This window comes from Pyxicephalus adspersus, chromosome 2, assembly GCF_032062135.1.
Source record: "Pyxicephalus adspersus chromosome 2, UCB_Pads_2.0, whole genome shotgun sequence".
Lineage (NCBI taxonomy): Eukaryota > Metazoa > Chordata > Amphibia > Anura > Pyxicephalidae > Pyxicephalus > Pyxicephalus adspersus.
This window is the reverse complement of record NC_092859.1, coordinates 106,659,951-106,680,682: the sequence shown is the minus strand read 5'-3', so window position 1 is coordinate 106,680,682 and position 20,732 is coordinate 106,659,951. Positions and strand designations below refer to the sequence as shown.

Sequence of the window (20,732 nt, the reverse complement as noted above, 5' to 3'; positions counted from 1 at the left end):
GCATAGGACCTTATTAATATAAAAGAAATAATAATAAGATAAAGAAAGCATAATTCCTCCCTAAAGGAGTCTCCATAATTCTGGATAAATAAAATATAAAGTTTAGGAATTTAGCCAATGTAAAAATTCTACAAGCACTGCACAGGGTCTGAAGGATTCAGAGATGCCCGTATATATGAAGGGGATCGGAGCATTTTATTGAGGGGTGGATAAATTATGTTCTTTGATGATCCTCAAAGTAAGTTTTTTTTCAAATACACCTGAAAAAACATATCTGTTTATAAAGTGGCTGTGTTTGCCTAGTTTTAGGATTGCCACTTTTCAAATCTCCAGATTGATTGCTGATTGATTGCCTTATCATGATTAACAGAAGCTTTATTAGCTTGAGTAAAGTGACTGATCACCACTTTATCTAACTCTTATCTGTATATTTCAAGTTGTTATCAGTGGCCTTAAACTTGCATTGCAGCTACACTCATAATTTTTTTAAATTGCCAATCAGGACACAATTTGGAAATCAGGGTGTTGGGAACAAATACCAGTTTATCACCTACATTGTGGCCTGTGGCATTCTCCAGTTTCTAAATCGCAAAAACACTGTCTAGCAAACTATAAAGTGGTGACTAGGCTTAGTTCCATATTGTTATATTTATATCTTGCTAAAAAGTGTAAATCCATGCTACTGATTTTTAGCTGGTATTTGTGCATACATAAAGCCATTTTCTGATGATCAGCCTTAAAAAAAAGTCTCCTAAGAATTCAAATGTATTTTGCAGGGTTGTATTGATTTTAGACTAATTCTAATTAATGTCTTCTCTTGTAGAACATTACAAACTAATGAGAATCAGTTATGTGAATGTGACCCTTTTCACTTGGGTTATATTTTTCCAGGTGAAACCCATGCACAACCAAGACTTGTGTTTCAATTCTGTTAATTAACTGAGCCTGGATTTATTTCGTAAAATCTCAAAGCAGGAGCAGATTGCATTGGTGTGGATGACATCACTACTATTTATACAGCAGCACTGCAGGTTTATTTTAAATAAATAGACGATCGGCAATGGCTACAACCGTTTTATCAGGTGTCTGTTTAGTTCAATTTTCAGTTGGTGAAAAATGCAGTTGGGGATTTTAAAAATACTTTTAAACACTTGATAAGTATATGGTTGAGGTCAACTGAAATGTATTTATTTTGATTACCAATACTCTTTATATATATATATATATATATATATATATATATATATATTTTCACATTTTGGTATAAAGATAATTACTGCCACATTGGCTTTACACTTTGCATTCAGCAAGCTTTATATCTAATATATAAAATATTTTTTCAACTTCTACACAAAATGTTCACTCCTGTATACGAAGAAAACTTTGGTTTTTATTATTCCACCAACTAAAAAAGCTATAAATCAACTTTGTGTGTCCCAGATCCACTTGCAAATCCACACATTACCTGGTAACATCATCACAGTGCCACACATTCTATGGTTGAGACCCCCCAGGTCTGCCCGCTACATGCTGTCTGTTGAAAACTACGGGAGGGCATATAGAAGTCCACTGACAATGCCAAAGGGTGGAGAGTGACTGGTCCTTGTTATTTTACACTGGATTCCTGCACAGATATGGAAGAAATATACACATGATACAAAGATTCAAGTAAGAATACACATGACTTAAATTCAGGCAATATTTGTTTGGGCCGGATTTAGGCTCTAATTCGTCCCAGTCTAACAAGCCCCCAGCATTTCTATGATTGATTTATACTCTGCTGTGAGAAGACCACAAAACCATGGTAGAAAATAAAGACAATAAACCTAGCTATGTGCAGAACATAGCATTGATCTGCAGGATATGCTGAAGTGTGACTGCAAAAGAAAATATTTTTGTGTATTATTGAGCAGCATTCAACACTAGTGGTGTTTGCAATTCCTTTCCCCAAAGGATGTCCCCACAAAGTTTATGCAGGTACATGGCCAATTTGGGTGGCCTCCAGCTGGCCCAAAACTATGTATACAGAGCCTCAAAACATCCAGTATGAAAAAGTAGTCCAGTATGAAACTTGTGAACATGATGCAGTCATTTTCAATTGCTTTTAATGGTCGTTATACCAAGCTTTTAGTTATTTTATGTATTCATATATCAGCCATATGGATATCTTTTATGCCTGTTGATTTAAAACAAACTTATAAGAAGTAAAAAAAAACATTTAAAGAAAAACTAAGGCTCTATAGCAGGCACCCTAGGATATAAAAAAGCTGATATTTGCATTTTCTCTCAACTAAAAGTGTTCAGCCTTGGTTACAGAACACTGCAACATATATAATTGTGGGAGACCGAGAGCTTGTAAATAAGTGCCCAAAATTTGGAAGTTTTTTCTCAGGGATTCTGCTGTGGATCAGGGAGGCAGAGGATATCAATTAAAGTATTTTAGGGTGCCTGGTATATAGCCCTACTCTAAACATCTCATGCTTTTTTCATTAATGCAGGTTTAAGACTAATCTATGTATATTACAGAAATATGCATTCACGTCACAGCTGTTCCAAATTTACCACAGCCCCTTCATTATAAGATTTCGTATCACAAACACCACATATGAAACAACATTTTTGTCTTAGTGCAGAATACCTGGCAGAGGTAATATTTAGCGTGCTGTTTATTCCTAGTTGCCAGACAGCAGACCTGTGTGGTCTAACATCTGGTGACATTCCGTATCTGTCTGACCTCCACATCCAGAGTAAGCTCAAAGCCTCTTTTGTCACTAGAATTTGCCTGCTTCTGTTTTCTTGCCGTTACTAATCAGCAACCAAGTTTCTTAAAAATATACAACGATTAGATTAAAGCGAAACATAAAGAAGTTTTTGATTATTGCAAGGACTATGAGTGTATAATTGCATGCCAGACTGACCATTTCGTTCTGTGTATGAGTATTTTGGAAGACAAATTTCAGGTTTGACCTTAGTCGTGTTGTTCCTCCTCAGATTTGTCCACTTTTTACACAGTCTTTTATTTATTTTACTATTCAAGAGTAAATGACTTTTAACTGCATTACATTTGTAGATATACAAACAAGACATTGTTATGTCTATTACTCAAAACGAAGAATCTACTGATCTAGCACATTGGAGAATGCTATTAGCCTGGTACTACATTATAGAAATATATCATATGATAAACAACATAATTTATGCTTAGGTTGTGCAAAATTATATTATTAATACAAACTCTTATCTAAACCTATGTATGTAACCAGTTGGCAGACTTGGTGACTTTTACATAAAAGTCTTAGTCTCCCATCGGCTCTGCTTATACTTCCACCCCTCCTTTGTGTTCCCTCCTTTCTACCTAAAAACAGCATGAAACATTCACTGTTGGCTGAAATCAGATTTTGCAGTCAAATATATTTTTATATCCCCAAGCTACAAGTTTTGAAGGTATCTTAGTGCACTGTACTAGTACATGATAATTAGGTTCCTGCTTGATGGTGATGGTGCTGAAAATCCAAGTCTTCAGTCATTTAGTTTTACTAGCCCAGTTTGCTCCACCCATTCCAAATTCCATCAAACTCATTTTCACACTTTTCAAACTAATTATGGATATTATTATTTCCATCTATTCTGTATTGGAGAAAAAATCAGTCAGTTTTAAGTTGAATAACATACAAAGCCAATGCATTTTTTTTTTTTTTTTAAGCTAAACCTACCTAACCTTTTATAAGTGTGAGTGCCTTTTGATTTTTTAGTGTCATTAATAAATAGAATAAGCCCTCCAGATGTCAGAAATATTTCATTTTTTAGAGGAGGCCAGCTTTTAATACAGCTGAAATGTAGAACACAGGAGACAACTTGACAGTTCTATAAACTTTGGACAAGTAGAGACAAGTGAAGAAATTGTAATCTATTAACTGATCTCTGCATGACTTGTTAACGAAACAGTTGCTATTAAGAAAAATAGAAAAAAAAATTTAATCCTGCTCCTAAACCTGTTTTTTTGTGGTGTCAGAATAAAACACATATAAATAAACACACTATTGAAGATCTAATTGGGTTTCTCTACCTGTTCACCTTGTCATTTGGTCATGTTTGTTTAAAATGTGCCACATGACTGAAGTGTTTATTTGTTCTAGGAAATCCGAGATTTGGGAAACAGCAGTTTTATCAAAAGAAAAAACCCACTACAGTCAACTTCATACACACATAGTACACATACAAACAACATAGTAAGCCTTTTAGTTTAATAGAAAGTCTGCATATTTTACCAGATTACTAATAGTATTGTATAAACCTCATAGTTAACATGATTAAATGGATCCAGCAGTTGGAACAACAAGTAGAGTCAATGGTTTGTTGTGCTTGTATTGGCTTTGTTAGTTTGATATAACTCACATTTTTGATTAATTTACTGAATTGAAATGTATATACATATATTCAGGTATATAGATGCTTATCTATACAAGCTAGTAATGTGAATAATAGTTGTTTCCAATAGAAAACAGTCATTTTCAATATCTGTCTTGATCAGATTACATTATAAAAGTTATTTAAATCTTGCCATAGGGCAATAGGTTATTTTTTTGTTACTATCATCATTTTCTGTTTTATTAAAAGTGTAGTGTACTCTAGGTTACCAGTCTTTAGACGTGCTTACATGTGGGTTGCATTTGTTTTCTTTTATCATTTTTAATCCTGTCTTTTCACTTGACGAGCCTCCCAATAATGCAAACCTGTCCTAGAGTGACAAAGCTAACTCACCTTAATATAGCTATGGATCAAAAGTATTGTAAAGCTAAGATAGCGGGTGTGATAACACTACAGAAAAACTAAAACATTTCTTAAATATATTGCTTGAGATAACGTCATGGTACATAAGGCAAGGGACATCATGCACCCAGAAACAGTGGTGGCAAGGGACATAAATGCAGGATTTAGGTATATCTTACTGCAAAAGGTACAAAAAAGTACAAAACATGCTAGATGGGTAGGATGAGGGTAATATTTGCCTTTAGCATCCAAAAGAGGTGTTATTTGGGTATTTATTTGCTTAAAAAAAATCTATCATTTTATTATCTTCAAGAGACACTTGACTGAGTCAATACTATCCCGTTCTTGTAAAACAAACATACACACATAGAAGAGTGGAAAGGCACTATAACTGAGTATAATATTTCACCAAAGATGTGTGAAATACAAAACCAATATGTTATGCTGTATGTAGATTTGACAAAGTAGAGAGATGAAAGAGTCTGCAGACATCGCTGTCTGCACTAGAATCTGCCCCGAACACATACATTTGTATCATTGTGTCACACTGAACTTCTGAACATTCCTCCTCAACAAAGGTTTGTCATTGACTGAACTGTGGCTATAGGGATTAAAACAAACATTATCAATTATTCACCCTGACAGTCACTTTTCATAGTTTGACAATTGATACTTTAAAATCACGCTAAGTTGCCTGAAATGATGAGACTTTAAATAATAACCTAGGGTGAAGAGTTTTCATAGAACGGAAATGTGTGTTTGCCTGTGGCATTAACAGTTTTCCAGACAAAGGCAATTTGTTTCACTTGACAGTATAATTGGCCAGAAATATTTCCTTATAAGTACCTATACAGGTATATACAATGTTGAATGTAGTATATGGATGGGATTTATTGAATTACACAATTGTGATTTGTATTAAGTCTAAAATGAAATCTGCAATATATACTATTGTTTATTTGTAAAGAGCTTTTCAAATCTACATTGCTGTTAAGCCTGGATGTTATAAAAGCCCATTGGTTAAAGATCACTTGTCAACACACACGTTTCACGTGTTGACATGTGCTGTGCTAAGGCAGACCCTTCATAAATAACAAGCTTCAATACATGGAAAAAAATCTCTTATTGTATACCTGTTTTAGGTCATTGACTTGTAATGAACTCTAGAGAAGCCCAGTTGAAGTAGCATTGTTTTAAAATGGTCAGCAATGTAAGATTTATGTATTTTGTTTTGTGATAGCTGATAGGTGATGGGATACATTTATAACTGACATGCACCAACTGAACCAACTGTAGTTATTAAAATGCATTATACTTTTTCACTTTTTGTTGTTTTAGCTTTGAGAGTTCTTTTTCTTTTTTATTTTAGTGATATAAGGCTACTAACCCATTTTGTTACAGTCAATAAATTATAGCTGTGCATTACTTTTACATTTTTTTTAGATGAATACCTTTTTGCTGGGACAGCTTCAGATTTTCTTGGCAAGGAAACTACTTTTACACGTTCTCTTGGACCACCTTATGACCATCATTTCATCAGAACAGATATCTCTGATCACTACTGGCTTAATGGTAATTTGATATGACCTTATTCATAAAGAGGTGCATGTGTGCAATATGTTTTCAACGTTTCCTTTTCTGCTGAAAAAAGTAGGTATTTGGTACTGTTTCTGGAGAGTGTTCTATACAAACGTGTTGCTTTTGCTCTTTGTAGTTTATTATTCCATAACAATGTATTGATAATTACAATCATTGACAGTATATTATGGCATAGTATTTCTACCATGAACTTTTGTTGATTACAATCACGCAAATGCATTGAATTAATTCCTTTAATAATAGCCTTGTCCCAAAAATCATTAATAAAATGTATTTATGCTTGACAGAGTAATTTTGTTTAATCTGTGGTACATGTTTGTTACATATGTTAGCACACAATGTTGAAAAAAAAAGATGTTTTTACATATTTGGAATACAGTTTCGTTACCAATGCCATATGTTGAATGGAACAAAATGAAATGGAACAGAGAGTTAAAATAAAATTGGAGAGTAAATTAAAATTACCCCTAATGTACAACAATTCCACTAAGACCCTCAGAAGTAAAAAAAAAAATGTTTACATTTTGGGATTAACATGCCACTTATAATTTAAAATAACAATTTAATTGTAGTACCAATGTCAAACCAACAACTTTCAGCAGTTTTCTATAGCACCATGCAACCAACAAGTTGGTTTCAGGTTTCTGTGGGTTGCTTGATTTCCCCTCTTCTGGTAAAATTCCTATTATGACAACACATGGGCACTTCCTATTTTCCATTCCCACTGAAAATTATATATTGGGATGATATCTGATATATCGACTTAGCCTATAGTTCAGTGGTTAAATAAAAACACAGTGTCTAAAGTATGCAATATGTACTGATATTCTATATGTTTTATAGGAGCAAAGTTTTTTGGAGCGTTTTCCATCCCAGACACATACAACCCAGATGATGACAAGATTTACTTTTTCTTTCGAGAGGCATCGCCGGAAGGCAGTGCTTCTGAAAAAACAATCTATTCCCGAGTTGGAAGAGTCTGTAAGGTGAGAGTGATTAGATGAAGGTTTTTTATGGTATCTCATATAATAGAAAACACGCTAATAACCTCATGTTCATGTATTCCCTATGTGAGAACATATGGTATAATGACTTCAAAAACCAAATCAGGTCATTTATTTTTTGTCTGATTAGTGAAATCAGCTTGATGGGGGTTGCTGCAACGAAAATTTGCTTCTCCTTGGTTATACCATTATCTGTAAATTGATACTAGTGGTTTTGATTACTTGCAATGATCAAAATATTCATTTTGGTTGTATTTATATAAAAAAGACAAACAGGGAAATCTAGAGTAAGTACGTCAATTTCTAGATGCTTCTTTATCATTGACATAGGTAAAACGTTATATCAAGAGGTGTCTGCACATGCCTGTGAACATCTCCAATAAGACCTTGATAACCTCTAAACCTTGGGCATTCTAAGTTGTAAATTCCATTATCTCCTGGTGAAATTAAAACCTGGATAACTTCTTTCTACCTCCTGTGTCTTCCTGATTTACCAGTGAGGCCATCCATCACAATGATTTATGGGGTTTGTGGTTTCTAGAGTGTTCACATTTTTTCTTTGGAGGTACACAATTGTGCTTTCTTTGTAATAATATATCCAGTTTTGCAGATGAATTAAGGAAAAAGAAGAAATCCTCTTTAAACCTAAACCATAAAGCCATATAATAGTAAAAAAGGGCAAAATGCATCTTTACTCAAAAGCAAGAGCTTAACACTTCACAACATTCAGGACTACCTAGGGAAAGGGATGTGGTGGTTAAATACGGTAATGATGCCATCTTTTTGCAGTTATCATTAGGACTGAACATCCGTTTGGCTCACCAAAGACTTTAATTTCCCCCACAATAACAATAACTTGTTCCAAGCTGCAGTCTCTGCTACTTCTTTTCCTATACGGCTATATTAAATGGCATTTCAGCATGTTCGAGGTAATACAGTAATCTGAAGATTTCCTACTTTAGAAATAAATGATTCCAGATTCTATAGCTTTGATGCATTAACCATATTTTAAAGTATTAAGGGTAATGAATGATCACTTAATACTTAGGTATTATAAAGTAAAACCTAAATATACATTAATCTGAGGAAATATATTGCTAGGATTCCTTTTGCAGATGAAACCTAATCTAGCATAGGCATTTTCCGTATAACTTCTGTACTCAACCAATATAATTTATATGCCTTTGACTGTGAGCATAAAATGCATAAAGTGCATAGCTGCTGAAATAACTCATGCTTTTGGAATCGCCTTCAATATTACAGCAGCTAGATGTCTCCACCAGTGAGTACCGGACCCATTTCTGTTCTTCTGATGCTTTCCCTGGGGGGACAGCTGTTGCTTACTGCAGTCTGCTTCTTATTTGGTATATGGCCTAGAAAATTATAGAACCCTTAAAATAATTTGCCTAGAGACAAACATCTGTGGCTTTAAACTTTGTGTCCTGTGCAACAAAAAATCTTTCTACACATCTCTATTGAGTGTGAAAAAGGCTTTACTTTATGTTGTTGTAACATGTAAAAGATAATAAGATGTTAGAACATAATGTTATCAAATCTCAGAAAAAACTAAAAGTGTTACATTTACACTTCATATTCTATGTTGCTAGTACTATATAAATGATCATTTCAATGCTGTCTATATAAGATTATAGAAGCAAAGGTAAAAAAAAGCCACTTGGAAGGCACTGAAATATTAAAACTGAACTCCCAGCAGATATTATTAATATTATTATTATTACTATTATTAATAATACATAGTATTTATATAGGACCATCATATTACACAGTGCTGTACATTAAATTGGAATAACAAACATATTAATTCAGCTGTGTGTTCATTCATAAATCATTACATTTATGTATTTATTTAAATGATATTAATAAAAGTACAGAAATTAGTACCTTGGTATCAACATGCTAATCAGGGGTGCTACACCTAAATACGTTGAAAGGGATTAGGCTGAAAGAGAAATCAGAGTGAGCAGTGGGATTACCTTATCAGTTTCCTACTTCTTCTTTACTGTCTAATCTGCAGCACGATGACAGAGAGGTTTTAGAAGCATAGTATAAAAAAAGTGGCGTCATCCACCTGGCTGTCTTGTGTGGACAGAAATGCAAATCTTTTGGCGAGGTAAAGCTTTATTATATGCATTTCATTTCTTTGTTAGCCTGGGGTTAGTAACGGTTTTGTACCAATTAAGACCTGTGTTTCTATCTTGAATATACACACTCAGCTTATTCACTATTTCAGTGAACATTTTCATATAGCAAAACTGAAGTTAGCAGGAGCAACAAGTACACAGGGCACTGTACAACGTCAGGCTATAGTACATTTATTCTGTTTCAAAATCAAATAGCTTAACTTCACCAAATAACATGAAAGCAACACAACTGTTACTGCAGCCCCATTGGTCAGTCCTGTCCCCTGAGCAGAAAGTCCAGGAGGGCAACTTGTTCCCCCAGTTTTACCCCGATTCCTTCCAAACAATATAGACCTGAGCAGTTCTGCTACTTTCAACTTAGCTCCACATCCCAAGATTGACCCATACCCTGATTCTGTTTGTTCTAGACATATAGGTCTTACAACCTAAAAAACCTGTCTTCTACTGCTATTGGATTAAAAAGCCCACCCAGAGTCTTCCCTCCCATCCCAGAGTTTGGGCCCTGTAGGAAAGCTAATCAAATTGCGAACTTTTCTTGCCAAACAAAACTAAGTAAAAACGACCTAAAGCAGGAGGGAATATACTGGATACCACCCAGGATCCACCCCTGGAGTTCTGTACTTAAAGAATAGTAAAATGATACTAAATCCCTAAATTCATATTGGCACAATCCAGGTATCTATTTTGAACAAATAAACAGCAGCCTAAAACTGCATTTACTGGGTTATGGCTCTTTGCTTTAAAATCCCTTTTTATTTTCTTAATTCTTCATACAAGCGGAAGGCCTGCTAATCAAAAAATGTATCAGTGGCTGGGAAGACCAAGATAAGCCCTGCCACAATGTGCTGCATGAAATGCTGATGATAGCCTTTTGTAGCCTTTTCTAATTACACATAACACTTCACAAGAATTTTTTTTATAGAGCAAGCACTTATCTCATTTTATTGACTGGAATACCTACATCCAGTTAACCTCTTTTCATGAAGTCATTATTTTGGAGGATCACATACGGTGTACATCAAGCACAATGGTTCTTCAAGCTGTTTTTCAGCAAAGATATGACATTGTAAAACAATGGGTGTGTTTGGAATTTAAGATTATCTTTATTTACCATTATGATGAATGTGCAAGTCACTTTTTGGAGGCAATCATGATGAATTCTGGGAAGTTTTGAATAGTTTGCAAACTTTACTTTGCTAAATTGCCAGTATTTTACAATGGATTTTAAAAGATAAAGACATATAAATCAAATGGAAAGCATTTATACAATGTTTTTCTTTTTTGACATTTTTCCATATTGAATGACTACAAAATAGAAGTCTGCTTCACAATCCAATGTTTGTTTTCAGTGCTTATTAGGAACAGACAGAACATTGTTTAGTGTTCCAAATTGTTTTAGCACACAACTAATACTACAGAATGGTCCACTGGATATTCATGGATTTTATGTCTTAAGGAAAAGAAACACAAAATTGCAAAAACAAAGCTTCAGACTTGACCCTGTTTATCACCTTTAGGGGCTTAGTATACAATCTTTGGGTTTGGGTTGATGGTCTAATGCAGATTTCCAGTTGCATCCTTCTTGAGATGCTTTTTTATCTTTTTTTTTTTATCCCTTTCTAAGCTGCATCAGCCTTGCATTTTCCTTGACTTATAGTCAATATACAGACTCCTCCAGCCCAACAAAATGCGTTATAGCTGGCATGGTTTCTTTGAGGAGTTGAGGTGCCAAATCCAACTGCTGAACATCAACAATGTTCAGTTTCATTCATTTCAATCATGTTCAGGTCAAATTTGAGACAGTCCCAAATGCGAACACCAAGCCTAATCTTTGGTTTTCTATAAGAAAGTGTCCCTGTGTAAACTTTGATCATTGTATGCCTATACTTTATAGGTATATTTATCAAACTGATTTTTGTACGGCAAAGAATAACATTCAGCAATGAATGGTCAGACATTACCTGCAGTTGCTTGGATGTGATTTTTCCATAACTAATATGGGAGCCTTGATCTGTTGTCTATAACAAGCATGACTGGAACCAGTAGGGAGGTGATAGCCTTAAGCCTAGTTAAGTCCTGTCAATGGCAAAAGAAATGTGGCTTAAGAGATTAATAAATCACATAAGCGAGTGAGTAGTCATTTTGCAAGGTAACATACATTTTAAAAAAATGAACAGTCTGTACTTTTGTAGTAAATCACCCCAAAGATTGCCCCTGCATAGAATTATCTTGGCAACCTATTGCTTCCTACATGGAGACACGTCCACAGCATTTACCCTTACTAGACATAAAAAGCTTCTAGCAGGTCCCAATAATACACAGATACATTGAACATAGATCATTTATTTTAGGTATTCTTGAATAGTGTTAAACACTGATTTTATTTTGGCAATTTAAATATTAAGTGTTACTATGGGAAACAAGTTGCCATCTCTAAAGAACTCCAATTGTATATCATGCCCCAGGCCTAATATAGACAGGATATGTCTCTTTCCATAATTCATTCTCAAGAGAATGTATATACCTCTGTGAATACAATGTGGTTGGTTATTTTAACAGTACAATATCACTAAAGTGGGTTTTTTTCCTAGAGCCACCATTTAACCTTTTCTGTTACTGTAAACTATGCAACGTTTGTCTGAGGTGTTTCCAGAATACCTTCAGCTATACCATGTGCTTCTCCAAGACACCATATAATGCTACATTCTGTTCTCACAGTTGGTACAGTTTTATTACATGCAGACATATTTTTGGCAGGGGCCCATGTATCTCAAACAGTAAAATAGCTTTCAAGCTAAAAAAAAAAAAAAAACATCAGTTCCAACATTCATTCTCTTTGCATAAAGTTGGTACATTTAAAATCAGATCAGAAACAGACATAAGCTTGTGAGTTGTGTATTTAGTGGTTGATTCCCTTTAGAGTTGCTGATTATAAAGTCTATTGGCACGGTTCTCTACTCTACGGTTTATTGTTGTTTGAATAAATGCATGTGATAGTGCCACTGGCTAGAGAGTCAAAATGTTAGCACTGCCAAAAATGTCTATTGTTTAAAATGTATCTTTTCTCCCCTGCCAGGTATATACCACAATTTTAATCTCCTGCCCAGAAAAGTACTTTTCAAGTCCAATATTAAAGATTGAACTTGATGCCTTTAGTATCTGATATTATTTTTTTAGTGCTCCGGTTAATTATATGCTTATTATTTCTATGCGGTGGTATGCTAAAACATTTGCACTGTATTGGTCAAGACAAACTAAAAATTCCAAGTTATCTTTTTTTGTTTAACCTCAACCAACCGCCTCTGCTCACATCCTTTCCGGAATGTGTCTAGAATGTGTTTCATTTAAAAAAGAAACTAGTGTGTTTTATAAAGAAATATTTTGTCTTATTTCTTTAATAGGTAGATTAACAAAAGTAAAGATCCTAATGATAATTTATAATTACCTTTACATTTTGTATAATAACTTTTTCTAAACATGTCATAGTAATTGGCTCTCTTGGGTCATAGGTTAAAGCACGGCTATAGGTAATTTATTAAGCAGACCATCATTCATGAGTACAATAGGCAGATTGTTCCACTTTTATATTGTATTTTCTCAGAAGGTGTCCTAAGCCGAATACTGATAAGTGTTTTAATGTTCCCTATAAATCCTAGGAAAATCTTTACTAGCTTTGTTAATTTATTAAGCCTTGGCCTATTTCGTAACACTTTATAGCATACGTAGACTACACATATCAGTCACAGCCCCCAGAGGAGCTATAATTTAAATGTCCTTACCAAAGGTCATACAGACATGCACATTGAGGTCAAGTTTGATGTTGGAAGGGAGTCAGAGCCCAGGGGAAAACTCAAATAAATGCAAGCAGCATGTACAAACCCTTTGTGGACGGTGTTCCTGCATGTGAAATTTCACTTCGTTGTATTTCTTTAATACCTTTAATTATAGTTTAAATCCTGCACATCATTTGAGGCATTTATAGGTAGTAAAGTTGAAGACTCTCTGTGCCAAAACAGCCTGTTCTATCCCTTATCAGAGTTCTGCTGTCTGCACAAAGCAGTATCTTTATATCCACATTCAAGAATGTTCCCCTTGTTCCACTTATCTCCTGTGCAAGGTGTAGGTTTGCAAAATCCTCCACAATATGGATAAGCATCTAGTATATTAAATTCCAAATGCAAACACCAATTATATTAAGAATGATCTAGGCGCACTTGTATATGAATCCTTAATATTTATTGCTGCAATAATTCCAGAAAATATTTTTCTGGCAGCTTTGAGGAGTATGGCTTGATAAAACTATGAAGTGATAGTGAATAGTTTGTGAAATCCAAACAATATAGTGGCTTATCATTGTAGTGTCTAAAATATATTAAAGTTGGCTTGTCTTCCTTTCTGTCAGAAAGATTCAAGGACTTATTACCCATAATAATCATTCCTAAGGTTTTTATAAGATATTCTAAAACTTTAAAGGAAACAATATATTTTCCATTCAGTAAGTGCTCAAATCTGTGGATTAGGGATCCTAAAATTCCTAAACATAACTAAGAAATGTTGTTGTAAATCTACTTTTGCATAAATAAACCATATATAAGAAGTTCAGTTTTATTTAATTACATTTTTTCATTTGTCAGTTGGTATGGAAAAGCTAATATAATTACTGTATGAACGCCTAGATGAAATCAGTACTCAACCCACTGTATAGACTTCATCCAAATAAACATGAATACTGTTTCTTAGTTTATTTAAGTCATTTTAAAATGACAGAATGGAGGTCCCAATTTTTCACCTCCATTTAGAGGACCTGGACCAGTGCTATTTAAGTTATGATAAATGCTAGGGAAACATAATGAATTCTTCCATTAACATTAAAAAAAAAAAGTGCATATGCGACACACATTTATATGTAAAAACATGTTGGGTATTTCATGCTAAACTGGGAATAAAAATTCTAGAAATTATTTGCTTATTTTTGAGATATAAAAGTTTTGAAAGTGTTGGATATGGATAATTTCAGGTACCATGGTCTTTTGTTGTTTTACAGGTGCATTTTTAGGCTTAACATATTTAATTTCCATTTACTCAATGCAAATTCATCTTTGATAATTTACAAAGAAGTTAAGGATTACTTTTTTTTCTGTTCTCTAAAATAAATTTCATTGTATTGTCACTCACAAATCTTAGTATGAAAAGTGCAAATTCCAAAGCAGTGTATTGGTGAAATGATTCTAAAGGTATGCAAGGTGGACAGTGTGAATTTATACAAGTATTGCAAATGTGCTTGTCTATACTGATACGGATCAGGATGCTTCACATTCCTAAAGACATGTGTTTTCAAAAAAACTGTCATCATGCAGATACTTGATACAGAACATGTTTGTATAATAAAACTTTGAATTATTATACACAAATTCATACACCATCATTCAGATACCAATAAATGACTTATTATATATTTAACCGCCTAGGTTTGTTTACTCTCTCCAGTTATCTAGAATGAGTAAAATTGGTAAGCATCGCTGATAATAAAATGTTTTCATGAGATATTAATAGTTATGGGTTATCAGGGGTCAGGGAAAACCAATATTTTCTAAATCCAGCACTGCTAAAGAAAGAGGTAATTTATGGTAAATTGGCTCAAATATTCAAAGCTATAAAAAATAGGTGCTCTGGCCTGACTTTAAGCCAAATACGACAAGAATGTATTTTTATAAAATACTTTGAAACATACATACATTATTCTTGCTAAAGCAACTATTCCTTCACGACTCTTTTAAAGGTTTATTTTTCTTGAGGGAAAGTGTGATTGTCCGTTAGTTAGTAGTGCTCACTTAATAAAAACCATTAAATGTCACTGTAGAAGTTTAATGGGCCCCCTTTATGGACTTGTACCGGCTTCAAGAACTTTCCTACAGGTGCTAGAAACCACCTACCTTGAATTGAGGCACAAATAGGCTTGTGGTGGAAATATCACAGGCTGAAGAATGCAGAGACTGAGTACTACAGTAATACATGTTTGTGGGCCATTTAAAGGAAATGTACCTGCCTATAAGGGTTCAGTGACAAGGCCTGGCTATGCATGGCCAGGGACAGGAATCTAGACATCAAGCAACAATGCTTTGGCCATCATTTATTGGTACTTTGATCCTATAGAGAACTGCTAATAAAGGGAGTTACCATTTTATGTAATTTTCTGGTATCCTTAGTAGTTGAACTTGGTGGGTGAACTTTCACTTTCATATTTAATTCCTTAGGTTTTGTGAAGTGCTTTGTTAAAGTTTGATGTGTTTGTACCCTAACTTGGTGGGCTGTTCACAACGATGTATAGATTATGTCTAAAGGTATTCTTTATACTGGCTGCCTTGCTGTCTTTATTCTGACATGCCACTTGTATATTGTACAGTCGGAGTAAATGTATAACAAAATTTTATTAAAAAAATTCAAGTATCTGTCCTATTGCAATACACCCATTGCCGATATAATAAAGAATTGAAGTCCAGTCCAGTGAACATACACAATGTGGTTGTATGTGTATTACTAAGAAAAGGACAGGTTCTTGTACAAGTTTTTGCAGCTGACATTGCCTTAGGTGTCGGTGAGGGCTGTAGTTAGGTATGAGGCATTCTCAGGTGCACAAGTCTTGGAAATATGGAAAGGATTTCAAGTATTTACATACCACTCAGCCACAAATATAATGACATCACAATTTAAAGCTAAATTGTAGCCTTCCCTTACTAAAAGTGTTTTTTCCTATTTCCCTGCACAGTGTGACTTCTACAGTGTGAGGGACTGTGAGGATCAAAAGCACATACCTCCATATCAATACAATCTAAGACTTCCCCCTTAGCTATTTGCTTTCTGCCCTGTTAGTTATTAAGTTTCAACTTGATGTGTGGGCATCTCCTGGGGGAGTTATGTAAATACTGCATATCCAGGAGTACATATGTACTGATATAGTGTGTGAGAGGCAATGTTGTGAGAAATCCCATGAAGTGTAATATACTACTGTTATTGGGCCTGATTTATTAAAGCTCTCCAAGTCTCGAGAGGATACAGTTTCATCATTGAAGCTGGGTGATCCAGCAAACCTGGAATGGATTTCTTCCAAGGAATTTGCTATCCAGGTTTTCCGGATCACCCAGCTTCACTGAATAAAATGTATCCTCTTCAGCCTTGGATACCTTAGAAAAACAGGCCTATAGTGTCTGTTTTATACAGAATTTTGATAAGTAAATCAATAATATTTATCCTAACAAACCCTGCTTCTTGCCCTAACATGCATCAACACACCATGACTGTATTAGTGTTTCCTTGTTATTATCAAAAGGATAACATTTTCCACTATACTATTAACTTGCATTTCTTTTAGAATGATATCGGTGGGCAGCGCAGCTTGATAAATAAATGGACTACATTTTTAAAAGCGCGTTTGGTGTGCTCTATCCCAGGGCCAGATGGAGGGGACACATACTTTGATGAACTGCGTAAGTTGTTTGTAATGTCTCTCATCACTCATTTTTAAGAGATGTACATAAAACATGTTAGATTTTATCTGATTGATCTCCAGCTGTGATTATTATCTTCTGACATGAAGATACAGCTCATTGCTTCAGGGAAAAGTCTTCTAGTTTCACCTGGTTCATACAGTGGAGTGCCATAGATACATATGCTGAAATATATAAACATGCATTTATGTCTGACAGTGCCGGTGAAAACATTTCAGCTACTGAAACCTAATTGGACACCTGGCTGGCTTACATTGTACATAGTATTGGATATTTTACCCGCTTCAATTGCACTGCATATAACCTTTATTTACCAGAGCAAGTTTTTACATTTTTTTCTATGGGTTTATTAATTGGGAGAGGGACATCATTTACTGCACTACAGGAGTCATGGAATGGTGTGCTTAATATGTATTCTCTACCCCAGGTACCCCAGGCCTTTAAAGTTCAGTAGAGCAACACTGTAGTGAATATATTATATACAATCATTATCAATATACTTTTCCAAATACTAAATATTTTTTCATCCTATTCTTCAATTGTTTTTACAAAATAATAATTTTAGGATCTGAAATAATCTGTATTTCAATAAATATACTGATATATTTAGGCAGCAAAACAAATATTATTAATATGCAAACTATCATTACATACAAATATTTTGCTTTATTATAATCTATTCTGTTAATATATCTTGAATCATATTTTACCTTTTACAGAGGATATATTTGTGTTGCCAACAAAAGATGAAAGAAACCCAATGGTGTATGGAATTTTCACTACAACAAGGTATTGAATTGAATGGATATATTTTAGTTTGTAGTGACATTGCTTCATTCAGAATGCAACTTGCTGGTTTTACAAAAGCCATTGTCCTTTTTACATTGTCTACTTACTGAACTTCTTTTTTTACCCCCTCCTTTTGTTCTCATTGCAAGCTGGATTGTATTGTCATTTTGGATTGGATTGCCATTGTGTCATTTTGTCTTGTGGATCTAACTAGGACTTCCTAAGGACCATTTCAGACCTCTGGTGAGCTGCAGCATTCTACTGTGGGCTTACTATGGTCCTAGATGATCCTATTCAAGTTAATGGGGAGCATTTCATGCATTGTGCTGTAGTAGATATGTATGCAGTTTCCTGAAAGCAGCATTCATTTTTGGTTGTGCATTTACTGCTTATGATTTGTATGGCTGCAGCTACATGCAAATGTGGTTGCCCGCAGTAGGATTTGCCTCTCCTAGCAAACAGCAGCAGCTTGCTTTGTGCCCAGGAGCTGCCAGCCACACAGTTTTACAACATCGGTCTGAAAGGGCCCTAAATGTAGTAACCTACATTTTGCAGCCAAGTAGGATTTATCTTTTACTTGGATAGCATCAATTGAACATTTTTTTCTAATAAGCCTTTTTGAAAAAGCATAACTGGATCAAACTCAATAAAAATAACTTAAACCAGGCATGTTCAAAGTCCGGCCCAGGGGCCAATTGCGGCCCGTGTTCAGATTTCCACCGGCCCTCAGCCTCTGTCATTACAGGGAATCCCCTATGTCATTAAAGTGGTCGTGTGCTGTGCGGGACCTGCACGGACCACGCCCACTCTGATTCCAAGAATGTGCTCTTCACAGAGCATGCAATGACACTGGACTCCCTGCAAAGGGAATCCCTCACATCACCCTGGTGGGCCTGTGCTGTGCGCCACCCATGCAGACCACGCCCACATTAACCCTGGTTAGTGATCGGCCCCCACACATTTTCACCTCACCAAGTCTGGCCCTCTTTCCAAAAAGTTTGGACACATCTGACTTTAACTATTTTTAAAATGGACAATTTTAAAAGGTGAGCATAAGATGAGAGGGGGCACAGAGGAGATTTAGTTGAATAGTCTATCAAATGTGATGGAAATTATATTTGAATCCTTGTTGTTCTGAATAGACTATGTGTCTCTGTTACCAGTGAGATCACTTGCTTTTTTATATAATGTTAGTTTTATTTTATTCAGAAATCATTTATGTGGACAGTCTGTAACAGCTTAATGAGAAAACTGTTTTGTCTTGCCTTTTCTAATTGCTTGCAGTAGTTATGCCTTTGTGATTTCATTTAGTGTCATTTTGTGAGTGTCATTTACAATAGTAAGAACTGTAGCATAAAGAAATGACTTCCAGACTACCAAAATTGTCTAAAGAAAGGTATACTTGCGTTTAATAGCCACCTATTTATTTTTCAACTGACCTTAAAATAACAGTAATCTGAATTTTCCAAGCAAATGACCCATTACAATTTTGATAAGGCCAAAACTTTACCACTTTTATAAGTCTATATTTATTAGAAACTCACTGAAATAATTAAGGTGGGCTGAATATGTGGCTGGAAATTCCTCTTCCATATTTTTTCCTCTTTCCAATTCAAAGAAAGCATAAACCAAGTGATCTAATTATTCCATTGTGTTGTTTTAGTGAGATATATAATTGAGATGAGCATATAATATCGAACAAAGTGTTTTTGTTTGTTTCCGATATTGTGAAAAATTTACTGGATAGGATACCATGATCATTTTTTCTTCATGAGGAAGGTTTCTATTAAACACAAAATTGGTCAAAAACATCAGTGGTTAGAGTTATTATTTTCATTATCCTTTAGTATATTTCTTGCTCTGAACATCTGCAACATCTTTTCTTTTTCCCTTTTAGCTCTATATTTAAAGCATCTGCTGTATGTGTATATAGCATGGCAGATATAAGGGCAGTTTTCAATGGCCCCTATGCCCATAAAGAAAGTCCTGATCACAAATGGGTACAATACGATGGAAGCATTCCTTATCCTCGTCCCGGAACGGTATGTATCTCTATTTTCCTTCATTAAAGGATAATTTCTTTAATCTGTTCTGCATACTACTGAAGCTAAATAATTATCTCTTAATACCATCCACTGGATGTGCCCTAGTTTAAAAGATAGAAGCCTCAACCGAGCTGAGCAAATAATGAATAGGAGTTGATGGACAGCGTTATCCAGGTGTGAATGCAAGGAGCTCGTACAGTAAGGGCACTTCTTTTAAAACAAAAAGTTGTTAAAATCTGTGTTGCAACTGAAACATTTTGTAAAATTTTGTGTTTTCGGACACAACATTTTGTAATTCCCTTGAACAAAACTCAGGAAGCTCTCTTATCCAAGTTAGATAATATGTTCTAGCCGGCATGCTTTCAATGCTTTATTTTATTATTCAGTATATTGTAGATATGGAAATTAAATGTTACATATGTGACCTCAGATTTTTTGCATTCTAGCAACTTTCTGGGAAATGGAACAGCCTCACAATCTACACTGCAATGCTTTTAAAATTATTTGATAGGAGAGCTGTCCTAATGTGCCTAAGATAAATTCTATTTTGGCTTTATTATTAAACCGCCCAAAGGCATTATTGTAACAGCTACCACCAATCATGTCAAAGTGGAATTTAGCAGGCTATTTTTTAAGTCTGTATAGGGTTTTGAACCCCAATTATTTTTTTTTTTCAGGTTTGCACTGTGGCCTTTATTTTCATTGGATAGATTTTCCTCGATTTCCTGTGTGGTCAATGTTTAATGAAGTGATGGGAAATCTACCCAGTGAGATACAGACAATGTGAGATAAAGACTTTTATCTGTAGCATTATCGTCATTTCTTGTCTTGGCAAACACATGGGAGATGATTGAAAAA

General features: G+C 34.7%; 1 protein-coding gene across 1 annotated transcript in view; it reads left to right on the top strand.

Moving 5' to 3' along the window:
• Positions 1 to 20,732, top strand: part of SEMA3D (semaphorin 3D) — a gene marked incomplete in the record, with an annotated part of 86,774 nt that overhangs the window by 44,088 nt on the left and 21,954 nt on the right. Inside the window, 5 exon segments of the mRNA XM_072401745.1 lie at positions 6,214 to 6,342; positions 7,213 to 7,355; positions 16,905 to 17,019; positions 17,760 to 17,829; positions 19,727 to 19,871. Of these exon segments, the coding sequence (XP_072257846.1) occupies positions 6,214 to 6,342; positions 7,213 to 7,355; positions 16,905 to 17,019; positions 17,760 to 17,829; positions 19,727 to 19,871 (602 nt within the window).